Raw genomic sequence first — 21290 nt, 5'->3', positions numbered from 1 at the left:
GATTAACCAAGTTTGTAATCATTTTGTATTCATTATTGTTTCCATATAACAACTTTCAACATAGTATCTTCACAAAGTGTGGCATACTTTCAGTAAACATTACAGTCATTTGTACATAAAAAACAGATTTTTTTGATGAAGTATTTTCACAAACGATTTGTTTTGAATATACTGGGCCTTTCAACTAGTCCGAGTGCAAAGTGATTTTCATGGTAAGATTAACAATAATTTTCTTTGTCTTAAAAGTCAGAAATTTCATTTATGTAATCTCTAAAATCTAATAAGTAAAATTCAAACTTTTTTTCAGTAAAACTTTATATTTTATCTGTTATTCTCTCTTCCCTAACTCTTATATAAAGTTGGACAATTTGATTGATTTCATAACCACCAAAAAAAAAAACTGAAATAAATCTAAATAAATTTTTTTTCTAGAAGAATTTCAAATTAACATGAAAGTCTATTTGTTTATCCTAAATAGCTTTAAACATGAAACAGTATACATCTATTTATGCCCAATGTTTATTGTTTTATTGCCCTTTGAACCATGTCTTACTAATGGGAAAATGAGAAAAGTCACTGGAAGACACAAAAACAATAACAATGAAACAAAATAAAGGTAAAATATTACTTTAAAAAAAAGACACTAAGTATCTGTACCTCATTTTGAACATGTACAATATCACTGACTAGGAGAACTAATTTGGAGACTTCAAGCCTTCTAGAATCTGTAGAACTAAAATTAGGTCCGTTCATAAGGTTCCTGCCATTTCTTGCTTCTCCAGTTGAACTAGACGGGACTATTTTCAAGTTCTCATCAGACAGCTTCAATTCCTCTGTAGCTATGGAGTGCTAAAATAAAACTGCAATTTTAAATTTCGTCTAAAGAGGCTAATAATAACACTATAAAAATGTTCTTTCATACAGTAAACTAGAAATAAATTTCATATACAAATCAAAGAAAAATTTATCATAGTGATTTGAATGATACTACCATGATACGTAAATAATTACCACATAAGATAGTTAATTTAATAGTCTGAAAAGAGATAGATTATTACAAAAAAAAATTCAAGTTAATACATTATGAAATATAAATCATAGCAGCATAGTTTTTCATATACATTATGAAATATAAATCATAGCAGCATAGTTTTTCATATACATTATGAAATATAAATCATAGCAGCATAGTTTTTCATATACATTATGAAATATAAATCATAGCAGCATAGTTTTTCATATACATTATGAAATATAAATCATAGCAGCATAGTTTTTCATATACATTATGAAATATAAATCATAGCAGCATAGTTTTTCATATACATTATGAAATATAAATCATAGCAGCATAGTTAGTTTTTCATAACTTCCTTACAAAGATCTCACACCACGTAATCAAATTCATCCTACACCTTGGGAGTTCATATAAACTAGTTCTAATTTCTGGCTTCAGTAGCAGATAATATAATGGTAATACAATTCCCCTGAATGGGTTGCCAGCCCATCATATGCTAAACCTCAGCTACCTGCTGGTACCTGTTATGTAGTTTGGTAATAACTGGGGTAAGGTGTCTTGCTGAAGAACACAATAAAACATCATGATCAAGCCTCAAACCCACAATATTCTGACTATTAGTTCAAAGCACTAACTGCTGAGCTATGCCACCCCTAAATATTTCACATTTCAAGTTTTGATAAAACAACCAAAAAAGAACTTTAAAAGAAATGAAAAATAATGGAGAATTTACACACATAGACAGATAAAATAACACACTTTTATTACAGTGCTAAGTCATGACTGCCTACAAATGTTAGTTTTGTTATAACAATACTGCAGGTGAAGAATTAGTGACATGCTATAAACTTTATTGAAAATTTTTTCATGCAAACACCATTTGTAATTAGAATTCTACGTGCTTAAGAAATATTTTACTAACATCATAAGGAATGACTGATGACATCCACTGTGTATATTTATTTGTAAAGAAGTGTACACCATAAAAAAGTGCCCTATATGTTCTTATCAAATGAATATTCATCAGTCACAGACATTTTTCTAATTTTCTAAAAGATATAAGAAGCTAGTTTATCAAATTTAAATGATATTTGGCAAAGTTACTGTAACTTTTTCAGGTATGTGGGTTTACAGTAGATGCCTTGTTACCTGTTATGTTATTTACACGAAAATCCTATTTGATGGAACATATTACACAGTACACCAGAACAATGAGACTCTTAAAAGAATACTTGGAGATATAAGTTTCCACCTACAGATTACAAAAATGTAGAAACTGAAATCTTCGTGGAAACCTCCAAAACAATCTTCGAGTTAAAATGCTGTTTATTCACAGTGTACAAGTTTAATTATTTCAAATCACATAATATGCTCATTAGCACATTCAATGTATATATTAAAAGTTGTTCTTAATATTATAAATGCTTCTGATTAATTACAGTTGAGAAAAAAACAATAAAAAGAGGATAACATTGTAAACCCTGAACTGGCTCTTTATCAGTTACAAAACAAACCACATCTACATCCTAATGTAAAATGTAAGAGAAATGGTAAAAAAATTTTAAACATATACAGTACTATGCAAACATCTTTGGACAAAACCAAAAATTATATTTCAGGTTATTTTCAAAGAACAATAGAAGGTAAATCAAAGGCAAAACATCAAAATTTTATTAATATTCATTTCTAGTACAACAGAAACTCAGAAGAAGTGCTTGAGTTCAGTAAATAGTAAATATTTTGTGTCTTCCTTTTGCTTTAATAATTACAGGCAGTCTTTCAGACATTGTTACAACATAATTAATCAAAGTAACTTTGTGGTTTTACTCCAAACATCTTTAATATACTGCACGAAGTATCTTTGGAAGTGACTTTTGATTTGTTAAGTTTTTGATTTATCAAATCTCAGATTTGTTCAACTGGGTCGAGATTGGGGCTGTATGAGACCATTGGTTCAATTAAGCTATCCCAAAAGTTTCTTTCTTAGCTAGGTAATTTTTACATAGGATGAGTGTTTGTGGTAATTATTTTCTTGATAGTAGAATCCTTTACCAAAAAAACACAAACTACCAAGTATACCATGAGGGATCAGTATCTCATGGTACTTGCATCGGTCCATTATTCCCTCTATTTTGCAAATATTTCTTGTTACCTCAGCAGAAAAAAAACACCCCCAAACCATCACATAGTCCCCTCCATGCTTCACTGTAGGTGCTATGCATTGAGGTATCTTTCATCTTTCTTCTGCTGGATGTACAACCTACACTTTGAACCAGATATTTCAAACTTGGACTTATCCATCTATAATACCCTTTTCTAATCATCAGTAGGCCAGTTTTTGTACATTTTATCAAATTTCAGTCTCTTGACAATACTTGGATACTGAAGTAAAGGTTTTTTTAACCGCTACATGACCAAATTTTCAATTCTTGATGAGTCTTATTGATACTGTAGATCTGGACACTTTTCTGTTATTTAGTAAATGGATGTTTATTTCATGCTTGAGATCAGTGGCAGCCTTCCTTCTGTATCCCAAAGACTGCATAAACAAAGATACTTATCATTATTACCACTGAGTTTAGGTGTTCTGTCTCTTCCCTTCACATTTTCAAATTTATCTGTCTTGGTCTCACAAGCTGAGGTACACTTGACAGTGTTTGAAGAGCATTTTAAGTCTGCAGCAATTTTTCAGAGTCCAACTTGCATCGTGTAAATCTTTTATGTGAATTCTTTTTTCTACTGACAATTCTATATGCTTTTTAAGCCACAGCAAGACAGCAAAACTTAATAAATAATAAATAGTGTTAAATACTGTTTTTATCAAGGTTAATTTTTTGAGTGCTATTAAATTAATTTCTTCTAGCATATACCAATACCATATGCTAGCTCCTTGTTGATCTCTTTCTTCATAGTTAAGACACTGATTACTATGACAGTTATTTTAGACCCTAATATTTTGTATCAGTATGTTCATTCAAGCAGAATCTTTATGATGTACCCTTGGTACAAGTATATGGGAATTCTAAAGAATGATATGTATTCTTACGCTGGCTCTTTCAATTGTCAATAGAGATCAGGAAAACATTACTATAGTGTTGAAATTTACACTCTGTAATGACATGGAAGAACTAGCTCCATTAAATGGAAAGAATGACAAAATATTCTCTTGTCCTAACATTTTTGCACAGGACTGTAGTAGTTTCTGGTTTTAAGAATGAAATGTAAGTATGTTAAAATAATTTAAATCTTAAAAACTACATTTAGTAGTTGATTTTTATTGAACAGTTTTATTTTTGGAATATTAAAAAAACATATTAAACTACATAGTTAGCAATTTTTTTAATTTCAAACTATTTCCAGTACTATTAAATAAAAATTCGGACATAAAAAAGAGTACACTCAAAACAATTATTCTTGATGAAAATATCTTCAGATTCCTTTGAAAACATTTTCTAGAATGTTTCCTTGTTCCTTTTTAAAATTAGGTAACATTAAATGAATAATGTATTTTATTTATTCCAAATTATTTTAAGAAAATCACACTACTTGGCAAATAGGTGGAAAACCTACTGAAACTTTACTGAGCATTTGTAAAAGTAAATTCTTCTCACTGTCTAGGATCTTAAATCAAACTAGCCAGATATTCTTTCATTTGTTTTGATCATTAATTTTACCATTGTATAAATAAATTTTCAAGCTGTATTTCAGACTGTAGTATTTTCTTTAATTATAAATATTATTATTACACAATTATATCTGAATACATTTAATGAACATTACCAGTTAACCAATGACTGTAATTCTTATACAACAACAAAAACACTGTTTTATTAGAGTATCTATCAAAAAAAATTAGAAATCTAGTTAAAGCAATCTTTTTTTGTTAATGCAGAATTTTGGAAAGTAAGAGGTATAGTTAAAATGATCTGTATCTAAGAGTAATACATGTTTTAGAGAATGAACATTAGAGACTACTATTTTAAGTTAAACTGATGAGTTATATTTCATTAAAAAAACTCACTTCTTTGTGTATTAATTGGTAGGCCCAAATGTTATAACGTGAAATTAACTGCAAGGTTAGCTTCCAGAATCGATGACAGAGTACTGCTAGATAAACATTATTTGCCCAGCAGCGTTGGACTGCGTTCCATAGTTGACAGGTAATGTAAAGGTTAAAAACAGATTTTGCTATGAAAAGAATGAATATCAGAGTTAGAGTGTGTTGACATCACTAATACATGTTTTTAGTATCATTAAATAAAATTATAAAAATGCTGTACACCAATTCAGCTAAAGACAACAGATAAAAGTCATTTAGTTTTATTTTTTAATTGTTTAATTTCACTAACATATATAGAACACATCTATCAAAAATCTGCACTTATTATATTACTCATTCCAAAAAAATTGTAAACTTATAATACTATAGCATTTTTAATAGAAAGTTAATACAATGTTCTTAAAATAAGGAGCACAACAATAATATATAAGGTTGCTCAAATCTCAACTGATGTAATGTTTATAACTGCTTTGCACCAATGCAATCACTTCCACTGTTGTGCATCTCTACACTGCAATGTGTGTTTCAACACGTTACTTCTATAAACTTGTTAAAAAATACTTTGATAACACTGCACAACAAAGTTTTTGCTTCTTGAACACTGTTGGGTGTTCCTTATAGATTTTTGGCTGCTGATCACGAAAATCACATCCAAATTTGCCCATCGTGTACCGTTTCATTTAAATCTTTAGTTTCACCAGGACATTGCTACAATGGAAAAATGATATCAGGGCAACTGGAATACATCAATGCTTGCTGACTACTGTTGGACACTGCAACGTGATGCACTGGACATCGAATACAAATGAAAATCAGGAGCAAAACACTTTTAATTATGTTGAACTTAATAGCGAATTAGAAACATAAACGCAATTGAATACATTATTGTTGGTAAACAGTTAACTGTCTATTTCTCAGAGTTCCTACGTGATGAGGCAAAACCAAAACTATATTTGTGCATACCCACCAGGTACCTGTTACAATCAGCAAAAACTTTTCAAAAAAATTGTTGTGCAGTGTAATTAAGGTTTAAGCTCACAATACTGTGTTTACTACAACTAAAATATTCTCTTGTATCATATCACTTCAAACAAACTAACAAGTTTCATGCTATTATATACCTTCAGTTTTCTTGAATGGTGTTAATATTGCTGTTTCCAGAACTTTTGCAATTTCCTGGAATCTGAAAGTTTTATAGCAAAATGTATATGTAAAAATATTTGCATTTTCTTTCTTTATTTGCTTGGTTCAAAAGGTTTAGCTTCTCAATTTAAAGCTATAGTAATCTTAATATTTTATATGGTAATATGCAATTTATCAATTCTACAAAAATAATTTATATTCAAAAGTTATAAAACTATTACTTCAAGATTTTTAAAACTAATGTCTAGCTTTCATTTCAACTCACCTAAAATATTATCATTCAGGGCAATTATCTAGGAACCAATTTCCTTTCAACTTTATTTTATTCACTGACAGCAGGTAAATAAATTAATAAACCCATAAAACATCCACAGATTAGCATATACAAAACATTTAAAGTGGGTTAAATAAACCTAAATGATGTAGTTATTTTTTATAAAAATATTGTAAACAGATCACTAGTATAAAATTATTGTGTTTTGATAACTGTAACAAAATCCAAAAAAACAGAAACTTTGTGGTTTTAAAATACCATGCAACCTAATCAAAACCTTACAAGTTAAATTTTGTTTTACACCAAAAGAGTCTGCCACCTTTTTAACTTCTTACACAGTTTTTAATTATTAGAATAAGAAAGTAACCAGAGGAAGAAGTAATATGAATTACCCAAAATCAGATCAGATGGGTTAACAAAAAGTTACTGCATTGCTTTATTCAAATTTAAGAGTTTTGCTAATACAGAATTCAACAACATGGATCATTTCCTGTTGGTTTTGGAACTTTAAGTACAACTAAAAACACAATTCAATGAAACATAAATCACAAACAAATTCGAATAGGGGATATTCAATTATTGGGCATTAAGTTTTTTTCTCAAAACTTTCTGAATAATCTTGGTTTTAACCTGATGTTAGCTGCTGCATAATTGATGAAAATTTGCATAATAAAGAATCTCTAAGTCAACTAAACCACGTATGGCAAAAGTTCATAAAAAACAAGGTAATTGATTTAGAGTTGGATTGATGCATCACTAGTGTGCGTATGTTAGTGTCACATTTAAAAGTTATTACAATAACAACACAGTTACTACTTATGTTAGTAACAGGGAATTATACTTTGTTTCAAGAATGTTTTGGCATTTTTTTTAAGTTATCCACAAAATTATGGTTTAAAAATGGTGTAATTACAAAGTGCAAGCACATTGACACAAATGATAACCCAACTGTATCAGTTTCAAATGTTGGAACTTTGAAGCATGATTCAAAACAGAAAAGGCATAAATATTGTGACAAATATTCAGTATTTAGTTTTACTTATGCCAGATTAGAAAATGAACAAAAGCCTCAGTATGTTATGTGTTATGATGTGATATCTAAAGAAAGCATGAACCCATCCAAGTTTTGTAGACATCTTGTAATAAAACATAATGAATACAGTACCAAATCAGTTAAATATTTTCAATTAAAGAATATTTAATATTCTAAATATTATAATATTTAGACAGATATTTTGTCATGATTGAATACATCTTAGAGGTCACATGGTTGGAAGTACCAAATTCAAGTTTTACTTGAACAGTATAAGGTAACAAAATGCTCATTGTTCCACCATAGCAATAGGTGTGGGTGGATAACATGATACCAATCACAGAGATGGTAAGCTGGAAAAGAATTTCCACTGGTGTTAATAAAAATGCCAAACAACCAAAGTTAACCATGTCTACCTACAGACCAGATATGTTCCAGAATTGTTAGAAGATGCAGACAGTCACAAACATAGCATTGAAAGTGGTTAACTTTTGGGAGGTAGAAAATCACTACAAGCACTATATCCACACAAAAAAAAAAATCACAGAAAGACTCCTCAGATCAAGTCCTACTGATCCCAAAATTACATATGTTCCAACTGTTTTGAAATTCCAAGTTTTGTGCACCCTATTTTGTTACCAAAAAAAACTACACACATGGTTTGGTTAACTCAGAGATTCATTGTTAACCAAATGTCAATGTGAGGCATAATTTGTTTAATATCTTTTCTTATTGAAGTAATGATTCTTAAAGAATACAAGCAATGTTACAAAGTAATATGTGCAATAATTTGCATTTGGGATTGGATATTTAAGCTAAAACCATAGATTATTAGACTAAAACAATTTTTTTCATACATTCTTATAATAGATACAGTTTTAATACTTGATAGTTAACATTCTATCTTTTCCCTCTTCCTCTCCTTAACACTTACCTAACCTGGAAATACACTGGAAGATTCCACTTTTCAATGAAAGTGTGATAAGACTTGTGCTGGTGTAATCTCTCAATGCCTGCCTGTGAACCACACATCTGTTCAAACTTTTCTAGAAGAGTCATACTTCCAGAGTATCGCTCATGAAACTTGTTTGGGTCACCAGCTTGGAATATAAAGTGGACTCTGGTTTCTAAACAGGTTATGATCTCGGGCCAGACAGCATTAACAAGAAAATCATAACCTTTCACTACTTCTCCACTACAAAATAATAAAAAACAAACTTTAATACAACTTCTGCAATTGTAAAGAAGCATATTCTTATCCCATTTTAAAGTTCAAATTTGAAATAACTTGGATTAAAATTCTGCAAGAAGATACTTGTAAGTTAAAAAGAAATTACATTACAAGCTCAGCACCACATTAACAATCAGTCATTTGACTCGTCTTATGAAGAATGAACTTTGTAAACATAACATGAATTAAGTTAAATGTGTTAAATAAGTCAATGGACAATTCTTCAAATGTGAACAGTTCTATTTAAAACAATATATAAAATTTTTTAGTGATAGTTCCATGTTAAAGTAAACTTCACAAAAACTATATGTTTTCATATTTTGCTATTACATGTCTAACACAAAAACTCTCCATTTATGTAATTTCTGTATTAAAGGATTTCATATAATTCTGTTGAAGAATATTAAGATTGCTATGATAATCTCATTTATAAGCAGAATCAACAAGAATCATTGATTCAAACTAATTTAAATAAACAGTTAATTCAACTTATATTACTTAATGGTTTAGAAATCTTTTTCTTGCTATTACCTTTCTCAAAAAAATTAATAAGTGATCAGTAAACGTACAATAATTGATAGTTATTGTGTAAATGAAATATAACTTTCTTGCTTTTGTTACTTTTCATTATTAGACTACAATAGTTCAATATTAGACCACACAGATAATATAGCTCAGCTTACCTTACAAAAGAAGATACGACTTAACACTTAAAAAAGTGGAATTTAAACAAAGTCACTTCAAGGTTTCATACTTCAAGAAAATAATCATGTATGTTTATTAACTGAATATGCACAGGACCAGTCCAATGGATCAATTACATACTGGAGAAGTTGCATTAGCTATAATTCTAAGTTTATCTTCACAAAATGTTACAAACTTTTGGTAAACAATACAGTGCTAAAAACTCAATTTTGTTAATAAAATTTCCGTAATAAAGACATGTTTTTTAAATGAAGTCACCTGACTCAGGCTCTAACAAGTAAAAATGCAAGGTAATATTTATGTAAAAATAAAAATACTTTTGTCCATTGTACAGTCTTTTTATTGCATTTGTATAACTTGTAGGACCCTCTAAATAATCTCTAACATTTTTTCAGTATCTCTGAATATTGTATCTGGTGTTTTCTATATTCTAACATGAACTGTTGTTAAATTAGAGTCATTCCATGTCAAATTATCCAGGGGGCTACAGGTGACCCCCACAGAATGCCTTGAAAAAATTCACATGTGCTCATCTACCCATATAATGACAAATTGCCAAAGATTAGATCAATATCTCTAATAGTGTCTGATTTACAGCCCTGTAAAATTTAGTTAATTTGTTTTTATTTTTGGCAAATTCATTTTCGGGCAAATTTGGCTGTTTAAAACTGCAACAGTAATGGTGGTAGAAGGCTGAAATTTGCTATATTGACTGAATTAATCTCACAGAATTCAAAAATGGTCTCAAACCAAGTATATCTCTCTTAGGATTTGCATAGTGAAGCAGTAAAATCACCTGAAAACCCAAAATCATAAAAAACATTGGTTTATGTAATAAGCCATAGCTCTAAGACTTAATATGATACAAAACTCAATTTTTTTCTAATTTCCTCTAACATATCAGTTGATAAATCAGCAATTATTGTAATTAAAAGTCTGTTAGATCTCCTGTAAAAAAATTTAGCTGCATTGAAGTGTTTTTTTTAAGTAAACAACATATGGTTAGAGATACTTTGAAAAATTATAACTCAAAAAGTAGGTTGAACACCATCCTGAATTTTTTATAGATCATATTCAGATGTAAGATTATATGGTAAAAAATCTGAAAAGGCTGAATAACTGGTGACATGGTCAAACTGTGGCCTAAAGTAGGGCTATTTTTAGCTAAATCATACGAAGCTGCATGCAACTAAATTTTTTTACAGATCTAACACACTTTTAATTACAATTGCTGATTTATCAACTGATATGCTATAGGAAATGTGAGAATAAAATTCAGCTTTGTATCATATTAAGTTTTAGAGCTATGGCTTATTACATAAACCAATGCTTTCTATGATTTTGGGTTTTCAGGTGATTTTACAGCCTCGCTATGCAAATCCTAAGAGAGATAAACTTGGTTTGAGACCATTTTTGAATTCTGCAAGATTAATTCAGTCAGTGTAGCAAATTTCAGCCTTCTATCATCATTACTCTTGCAGCTCTAAGCAGCCAAAGTTGCCTGAAAATGAATTCCCAAAAATAAAAAAAAAAATTAACTAAATTTTACAGGGCTGTAAATCAGAAACTATTAGAGATATTGATCTAATTTTTGGTAATTTTTCATTTTATGGGTAGATGGGCACATGTGAATTTTTTTCAAGTCATTCTGAGGGGTCACCTAGAAAAGTTTCCAAAATCTGGATGATTTGACATGGAATGACCCATTAGCAATGCAAGTTAAGATGGAATTGTGATAACTATGACATCAAATACATAATACCATGTTCAACAGATACTGTACAATATCAGAATATACACACTTCAGTTAATTACTGAAGATGCATTTCTTTAATTACAAAGGAAAATAATTACTAAGATGATTTCCTTGAATGTTTATGGAATTTATCAGCATTCATTACAAAATCATTCCCTACCTTCTACCTTCTCTGGTGACTTCTAATATATCTTTACACTTTGATGGAACAAATTCTAATACTTTCTCATACATTTTGGTTATGCCATGAACTTCAACTTGCTTTTCTGTGATTACCTATGTAAATAAAACAAGATTAAATTAACAAAAACACCTATAATAATCATATACATGTCAAATTACATCTTACAAACTAGTACATCTTTTCCATTTGTTAGTCAATAACTGTTTTACAATACCAAAGTGCTTTTTTCGAATGAGTCCACATTTGACAAAAAATGAATGCAAAAAAAGAAAAAACTTTGATGTAACTCCAGAATAAATACCTCTTGCATATAAGGCTTGACGACATTTCTTTGAAAAAGTAGCTCAGTTTCAGATATTCTGCCAATGGTTGCATAAATACGAAGAACTCTCTGGAGGGATTCTGTGTTACTTTTGTGAAGATCGTCAAGAAACTTATGGTCTAGATGTTCCATGAGGACTGTAGCAATATGATTAACCCTCTTGTCATATGAAGATGAGTAAAAAACATTAACAATTAACATTTATAATAACAGTTTCAGTTAAATTCAAATGCTGCTATATATGGTATCTTTCAAAGCAGTACTTACTAAAACATCCCATAAATAGGTTTTAACAGCAAAATTTACTGAAAGGATTAAATAAATGTTATAAATAAACAAAAACTGATAAAAACTAAACTGATCAAATTCATAAACAATGTATGTATTACAAACTTGCACAAAATAGAAAATGTTGTTTTTTGAAACTATTAAATATCTTTAAAAAATTATATAAAGTAACTGCTTGCACTGGTACACTTTCCTAAGAAAAACCTAAAAATACAAACAAAAAGAAAACATGTTCATCGAGGAATGAATAATACAACACTATTGTTAAATAGTAATATTCTAGATTTCAGAATATTAGTATCATTGTATATACCTATAAAAACTTATATTTATGTTATACAACTATTTTAACTCTGCACACCAATATTGACAGTCATTCACCATGAAACATCTAGAAGCACAAAAAAAACTATACATATGGTTTGGTTAAAAAACAATAAAGTAAAGCAGCCATCTAATCTTCTCTATACTACCCACTAATTCCAAATTTAGATTTTTTAGTTTGACAAAGGGCCCTTAAAGCTCTTAGTTCAACATGGTTACATGTAGTTAATACCTAGGTGTGAACGTGACTTAGCATTCAGCAAAAAAAAATATATTAATAATAAACAACAATATGAAAACTTACATGTCTGATGTCTTCAATTACAGGGATTTTGTTGCACTTTGAAAGGTAAAACAAAATTTGATTAAGTTCTACTGCAGCACATTCTACCACCTTCCCAGACCATTCCCTGTTCAATAAACCAATACACATTGTAGTTAGTTTTGTGCTTACGAATTCAGAACATTCAAAACAGTTAAATGCTAAGTTAAAAAATTAGCATACATCAATATGTAACTCTGACTAAAATAAAGGCACTTTCAAAGCAGAAAAATTATAATACTATACTTCACAATGATCATTTAAATTAAACATTTGTATATTGTTATTCTCAAACACCTATCAAAGTAAAGCAGTTATAGTTTGTAACTTTTATAAATATTCAGAGTTGAACAATTGTATACTGTAAATGTATCTCAAAATTATTTACAATAGCAAACTTTTAGCAAACACCTGTATATTGTTACTCTCAACAACAAAGTTAAACAGTTGTCTATCATTATTTTCAATAATGACCAAAGTAAAATAATTATATATTGTAATTCTGGACAATAATCAAACAAGAACCTTGGAATTGTAATTCTCAGCAATGATCCAAGTAGTACAGTTGTAACACAAATCCCAAAGTTAAAACACCTTTTGTAATTTACCAAATTTGTAAGCAAAATGATTTCATACTATAACTTGTTTATCAGTTAAGATGAAACACTAATTTAAACAACTCAACCAAGTATTTACTATTAAACTTGTAATTCAGACAATATATTTTAATATTTTTCCAAATAAACAAACTCCAAAAGAAAAAGTTTTAAAAACATAAATAATAGAATAGAATAGGGAGCAAAAACAATGTTATTCAATTCCTTACCTACAAAATGACTTATACAAATCTAAATTAAGTGTGGTCCTATATATTCACATCCTACCAAATAAACATCAGGAAAATAACTCCATAAGTTTATACTGTAATCAAATTAAAAAAAAAAAGCAATGAGTTTTTAAATTAGACCTTAAACCAATTAGTATTGACATTAAAATTCACATATTCAGCCTTGCTATTTAATCACTCAAGCAGAGTACTCACAGGACAAGGGTTGAAAGCATGGCTATTTGTGGAATTTATTGCAGGTGGAGGTAAGCCCACAACCTGGTAGCTATTGCAGTGTGCAAGTCACTGCTTTGAAGTTTAAATGTGATATTCTGGCTGATTGTGGCTGACCTGTGTACACCTCATTTTGTCATTTATATTTAAATAGTATTATATACTAATACATTTCTTAAAATAATAATTCAAATAAAGTTTCTTTAAAAATTCCAGGAGAAGGATGCACCCATTCTGCTGACACCCATGGTCGAAAACCTTAAGTTTTACACACATCCATCAAATCATTCTTAATTTTTCTGTTACCTGAAGAAAATGAGTCCAAGCTTTAATCCTTACTGTAAACTAGAAAATTCTATTACACAACCTTTAAGCTCTTTCCTAACTTGTTAGTATTATTTCTGAAATAAGGAGACCAAATTCCAAAGTACTTCAAAGAAGGCCTCACCTGTAATACACAAGATTAAAATGACTCTTCTTATTCTTAACTTCAAAAATCCCATAAGTAAAACATGAAAACTGTTTGGATTTCATTACAACTCTAAAATGAAACTTTTATCAATATGCTCCTGAAATCCTTTTATTTTTTCTTTGCAATATCAATGTTTCTTTCAGAGAAAATAAGTAACTTCTTTCAAGTACATAATATTTACATTCTTAGCACCAAAACTAATTTTTAATTTTCTCACATTAAGATTGTCATAAGGTATTTTTCAATGAGAGAATCACCACCATGAGGATTCGCTCTTCCAAGGATTTCAGTATCATAAGAGAAAATGCAAATATTATTGTAAGAAGCTTTTCAAATCAATGGATGGCTGAGTTTTCTGACAATTAGTTTTCTTTTTTGTTTGTTTCTGTTTATATGAATTTTGTGGTTCCATTTTCTTCTTCACAGAAACAAATTGTTTAGAGCTGTGAATCTCAACCTCAAAACCAATCTGTCTCACTCCCAATCACTAAAGGAAGTGACTTGTGAAGTTTGAATACAATCTGCTGTCAAAATTCTCGTTACTGTGTAGAAAGTACAATAGTCCCTCCTTTAATGAGTGCTTCCTGTAACAAGATTTTGTTTCATGTTTTATCCTCCACAAGAACTTACAATTCCTTTAACAACAAAAATTCCTTTTAACTAGTGCCATAAAAGATCACATTTTCACTTCAATTTGCTGGCTCAACCATTCAAATGATAAGAAAATTTCTACACTTTCCTCTTAGTCAATCATAGTGGCCTGAGAAGATTTTGCTTTAAAATCCCTTTTCTGTGTCTGCTGTATTTGTGTGAATTACAGATAATGAGAAAAGTAACACTACATATAACACATAAAACTGGTTATAAACAGTACTTATTGGCTAACCGATGACCATCTTAAAATGATGCTTATTAAACCAACAGACCAAAAGTAAGGGGCAACATATGCCTTACCTCTATGAATGGATTTACCCTAACATGTTATGCAGTTAAGTGCAGTATTCAATGCCGATAGCATAAAATATTTGGTGCATGCACAGAAGCTAATCAGTCTCAAAGACCAGATTTCTTTTTTCACTTCCTTGAAAAGTGAACATTGTGTGATTTACCATAATAAAAGTGTTACACCCTAAGTGATCATGGCTGAAAACCCAAAACAAAGAGAACTCTGAAAACCTTTACAATCCAGCAAAACAGGACATTGTTAAGAAGCATGAAGAAAGTGATAGAACAAACACCCTTTGTACTGAACGTAGATTCCCTTCCTTGATTGTTTTGACCATACTTGCTCACAAAAAAAACAAACTAAAGGCAGTAAAGGTAAGTGATAAATCAACCATGGTGTTTGAAAGCAGGTCACTGATAGCTGAAGTGGAGAAACTTTTGTTGATTTGAATCAAAGAGAAGCAAATGAATGGTGCTTCCATAAATTCTGAATTTATTTGTGAAAAGACCTGAGAGATTTATGAACATTTGAAGAGAAACTTACCTGGAAGTTCAGACACTGAAATTGATAATGTTAAGGCAAGTAAGGGCTGGTTTAACAAATTTGAAAAAAAGAGCTGAAATAGTAGTAAGACATGGTGAAGGTGCAAGTGAATACTGAATTTCATGAGCTGATGGATGAGGAGAATTATCTTCCGCAGCAAGATGTTAACATTGATGAAACTGGGCTTTTTTGGAAGAAAATGCCTCAAACAATCTGAACCACTAAAGATGAAACTGCTTTACCAGGACATAAACCCATGAAGGATCAATTAACTTTGTTGTAATACCTCTGGCAACTCCAAATTGAAATCAATGTTCATGCACTATTCAGAGAAACCCAGGATATTCAAAAAGAAATATCCAGAAGACAACTTTGGGTTTATTGGAAGTCAAACCACAGAGCATGGCTGACTATGCAGTTGTTTAGTGAATGTGGCAAAGTACCTAATAACAAATAAACTTCCTTTTAAAGATCAGCTCCTCATGGACAATGCTCCTGGCCATGATCCTGAACTTGCTAGTTCTTTGAAGGCTTAATATGACTTCAATAAAATGATGTTTCTGCTTCCCAACACAACTCCAATCTTGCAACCTATGCAACAAAATGTGATCTGCAGCTTCGAAAAACTGTATATGAAAAAGATGTTTAGGAGATGCCACCAAGCAACTTTAACAGATTCTAATTTGAGTGTTGCAACATTTTGGAAGACGAAGTATAACATCTTGGAAGCTGTAAGATTGATTGTAGCAGCATAGCAAGATGTTTCAACTTGCTGTATGAATTCAGCATGGAGGCCATTGAGGCTAGAGGCAGTCCATAATGTTGAGAGTTTTCAAGATGAGGAGGCAACAGGAAACATGGATAAGGAGATTGTTTTAACAGGTTGTTCAACTGAAGTAGCTGTGGAGGATGTTGAAGAACTGGTACAATCCCATGAGAAGGAACTTTCTCCTCAGGATCTGTAGCAGTTAAGGAAGATGACTGAACGAGAGAGAGAAGAGGAAGAAAAAGAGAAGGATGATTACATCTCTACATCAAACAAAAGACATTATCTACCACTGGAAGAAATTCATGCAGCTGGCTGCAAGACATCCTAACCATAAAAGAACTGAACTTATGTGTTATGAAATGGAGGACAAGGAGGTTTCTTACTTGAAGAATCAGTTAGTTTTTTTTTCACTGTAAAGCAATAAGAAAAGTCTTCATCACCCAAAATACGAGGAACATCATCTGTTACTAGAGCCTCTGTGACATCAGAGCTTTCGGATGTAATAATGGAAACTCAAAAGGTAGCAGATGTAAAAAAACATAAAAAAATAACATCTGCAAATAACTTCAAATCAATAAACCACTTTTGCTGACTTACAGTAAAGCTCTAGAAAGAATAACCCTAAAAGTAAAAAATATATCACAATTTGCATTAATAATAAAGTATAGGTGAAATTAGACTTAATTTACTAGAGAGATAATATAAAGAAACTGTAACAAGATTTGAAGTAAACTGCTTAAAAGATCTTAAACTCATTCTCCATCTTAAACAAGGCACTTAAAAACACTTACATGAACATTTTTCTGTAGAAAAACATTATTTGAAAAACACTTCTATTTTTTAGTTTTCATAACCAATTGATTAAAAATAATTTATTGGCATAAGTAGAGTACAATTATTAGAGAAGACATACTTATGGCATGCATATTCTTTATTAACAGCATACTTAATTATGCTATCACTCACCTTTTTCCTTTCTCTTTCACTTGTAACTCAGGACCACAGCTAGAAATTTCCAACAACTCTTCCAATTTCTGAAGCCCATGAAGTATGGCTGCTACCCTTTGAAGCATCATCTGTGAAGAAAACAAAGTAAGGATAAATTTTTCACAAGCAATATCCAAGTACAACTTATTTCTGAAGTAAAAAAGTGAAATAATGCTGACTATGTGGAGAAAATCTATAGCATTTGGAAATTGAAGCTTCTGTATTTTCTTGCATTCTTCGTTTAGTCCATCAACAAAAACTTGACATTCTGTGGCATATATGTAATAAGTTGCACAGTTTGAATTAATATTAAGTTATAAATGTTACAGGATTTAAGGAGCTGAAGCATGTGTTACAACTGTCCTTAGAAGCAGTAATGTTAATAAAGCAAATATTACATACAGAAATAAAATATGCATGGTGATATAGAAATAACTGTTGAATACTAAAAATAAGTTCAACTTCACATAACATTTTAATGATAACACCAAGTTTAAATAACAATTTAGTTTTGGCTGACAACTTATTGCATACATTGCTAATTGACAAAGTTGTAGACTTCTTTTTGCATTGTCCACCGCCAACTGGATCTAAGTATTGTATTATATGAGTAATTTTATACTTATTTGTTTCAGAAAAAATGACCAAAACAAGCTGAGTGTAATTGTTTTTTACACAAAATATATAAAGGATACCAGTAATCAGTAGGACCACTAATTGCAATATTAAAGACATTTTAGTTTATATTTCTTTTGTCTTGACCACAACTGTCTGTTCTATCCCAACTAGCCTTGAGCCCTGGAAGTAGGCATAAAGCCTTGCTGGCATTGGTTATAATAGATATAATGTCTAACGTATATGGTTACATTACTCTTTACTTTCACTCAAGTTCTTATATTATTAAAAGTCTTGTAATCAGAAAATTATTGACAAAAATAGTTACTCCATAAAGAGATTTAAAAATTGTGCTAAAAAAGTCAATGATAACCCAAGTTTATACACTAGTTTTTTTTAATGAAACTTATAATAAAATGCTGAGTTTATGAAGGAACACAACAGTTCATCATATCATGCTGTAGGAAGACTAAAGAATTTGTTAAGTTAATACTGCCATTATCATTCCACTTATTTAGATTCAATAGACTATAAATAAAGACATACAAAATGATTTTATATTTTCATAACATAGGTCTGTAAAAGTTTAATTATAAAACAAATAGAAATAAATGTATAATCCTCCAAAAATCTAATTTTTTTCTGATTATAGAATATGATTTACTTCAGAAACAAATTAGCTTCACACTGCTAACTTTTCCTTACTCTCTGTTACATGATAAATAGATGTTCTTTCAAAGAATCAGACTTTATGTAGAGTGTTACTTAACATTTTTATTTTAGAGAACAGATTTCCTTGTTTGATTAAGTGACTTAAATACAAATTAAAATAAGCTATTACATGGTCTATAATTTCACGTTCCATTTGTGTGGAAATTATTGTGTGGAAAGTATTGCAAAATACTTCACTAAAAGTATATATCTATGTTATGGCCTATATCTTTACACTAAACCTACATATATTAATGTCATGTAACCTCAATAATCAAACTAAGCCTTGTTTACAAAACAGCAGAAGGGTTTGAGAAATTACAGAGAAAAGATCAAAGTAGTGAGATGGTAGTTTGTCAACTATTTAAATACCTTCAAGCCAAATTACTGACTTCATAAAATGCTTAAATGAAAAAAATGTGAAAACCTCTGAAGAATCATATAGATATATAAAAAGGTGTTAATTTTTAATATTTAAGAACTCATGAAGCAAAAGCAAAAATACATTATAGATCACACTATCACATATATAACAGTATTATTGATCCAACCACTGTTAGCCTTGAAAATTCTATAAAATCAGTTTATGCATTAAAATAAGATATAAGTAGATTTAAATAATTCTTAAGTATTTAGAGCAACAAAATATGACTTCCACAATCAAGTAATTCCACTGATAAATGTTTTATGGTCGAAAAGCTAAAGAATTATGCCTAAGAGTTATTCAGAGAGGAAAGTGTAATTCTTTTAGTTATAAACATGTCCGTCACCCATGTAAACGTGTAAGGATGATTAAGAAAAAATATTGAAACTAAGAGACAGAGAAAAATAAATAAAGGTTCTCTGCTGAGCTTCACAAAAGTATTGATATTGAATCAACTCACAAAGGTTGGAGGTTCAGTTGTAATTATCTATATTTTGTGTTTGGAAACTGTAGATGATTGAAGTTATACAATTCTGAAGTTTAGAAATATGAGTTCTGACATGTCATGTGACATAGAAGAATGGAGACTGAGATTTTTCAATTTTAAAAAATTAAAATAACTTAGATAATATAAAATTCTGAATTATATATCAAAAAAATCATGCCAAGTTTACTGATATACATTGATTGTAAAGTTCAATTACCTTTTAAATGTACCATCATAAAGGATCACAACATCTACAAAACAACCTGGCCTAAATGTAAATGGTTGATAAAAGAGGTAACAAGTAACGACATATATTTATAATAAAATTTTCTTCATTACTCAGTCAAGCCACTTCCAAACGTTATGTCACTTATTTGTTTTTTCATACTTTTAAATGCTTAATCTGACTGTTTGAAGTTTGGTACACAATTTTTACACATGTAGTTTGTGCTTGGAAAACTTACATAATTTGGTTTAGTATTTATATCATACTACAGAATTTGAGTTTTCAGAAATTTGTTCAGAAATAATTACTCAAAAGTTAAAATACTTACTTTTATAATAAAGTCCTGTGTTATTATAATGTGTGCCTAAAATCATGTAAATGTATCCAACAGTCATATTTTTCAGTAAAACTACATTTATTGCATCCATGTTGTTCTAATAACGATTTTCACCTATTTTCATGCAATTTCTTTTATATAAAGAAAGAAACCATTCAAGATATAAAAGACAGAAATAATACCAGATTTTTTAAAAATATTATTGATCAAAAGTTTGGTTTAGTTTATTTTGAATTTCACTCAAAGCTACATGAGGGCCATCTGCATTAGCCATCCCTAATTTAGCAGTGTGAGACCAGATGGAAGGCAGCTAGTCAACACCACACACAGCCAACTATTGGGCTAATCTTTTAACAGCAAATGGTGGGATTGACTGTCACATTATAATGTCCCATGGCTGAAAGGGTAAGCATGTTTGGCGTGACTGTGATTCGAACCTGCAGATTATGAGTCGGTACCTTAACCACCTGACCATGTCAGGTGTTCAGAAAGTTTTATATATTCATTGAGATCTAACTTATTTTATTTTCATCAGTTATTTATATGTGTTGTATAATATACCTTTATCTAATTAAGCAGTTGTATAGCTGTAAAAATAGCACAAAACACCAATGAATATTAAAAGTATTAACAACTAGAAACATGACACACAACTTGCACTCACAACCGAGGCCAAGGCAATATTTTCAACTAAATTTTTTCAAAACATATTTACTTCTGATCCTTTAAAACTAATACAGACCATAATTAAATATCTGTTTGTCCATTTACAATACCTTAATTACTAAAAATTAAAATCATATACTGAAATACATGACAAACAACTTTCTATTTAAATATTGTTTGTTCTAAGAGTTTAAATTCTGAATAAAATAACAAATTAGCTGTCACACTCATTCTTGTAAACAGTTTTGTGACAACACGTATGTTAAATTAACTATAAGCATCATACAACCATGCACCTAATTTTAAGATATTTTGGGACTGCAAGTTATTATTTCAAGTCACAATGGTTTATTATGATTGTAAACATCTTACAACTCGTAAACATGA

The 21290-nt window shown here is 29.9% G+C and overlaps 1 protein-coding gene across 2 annotated transcripts in view; it reads right to left on the bottom strand.

Moving 5' to 3' along the window:
• The window catches only part of Cog2 (conserved oligomeric Golgi complex subunit 2), a 50314-nt gene that overhangs the window by 16939 nt on the left and 12085 nt on the right, over window positions 1-21290 (bottom strand). Inside the window, exons 5-12 of one of the 2 annotated variants that reach the window (XM_076462486.1) lie at window positions 17417-17526; window positions 12643-12748; window positions 11706-11885; window positions 11381-11496; window positions 8463-8723; window positions 6200-6261; window positions 5040-5206; window positions 658-849 (exon numbers count right to left, since the gene is read on the bottom strand). In XM_076462486.1, coding sequence (XP_076318601.1) covers window positions 658-849; window positions 5040-5206; window positions 6200-6261; window positions 8463-8723; window positions 11381-11496; window positions 11706-11885; window positions 12643-12748; window positions 17417-17526 — 1194 coding nt within the window. Of the gene's footprint in view, window positions 1-657; window positions 850-5039; window positions 5207-6199; window positions 6262-8462; window positions 8724-11380; window positions 11497-11705; window positions 11886-12642; window positions 12749-17416; window positions 17529-21290 lie in introns of both variants that reach the window. The other variant, XM_076462487.1, reaches the window with a different exon arrangement.

Source organism: Tachypleus tridentatus, chromosome 10 (genome assembly GCF_004210375.1).
Source record: "Tachypleus tridentatus isolate NWPU-2018 chromosome 10, ASM421037v1, whole genome shotgun sequence".
NCBI classification, from domain to species: Eukaryota; Metazoa; Arthropoda; class Merostomata; order Xiphosura; family Limulidae; genus Tachypleus; species Tachypleus tridentatus.
Note: the sequence above shows the minus strand (reverse complement) of the source record. Positions and strands in the feature narration are given on the sequence as shown.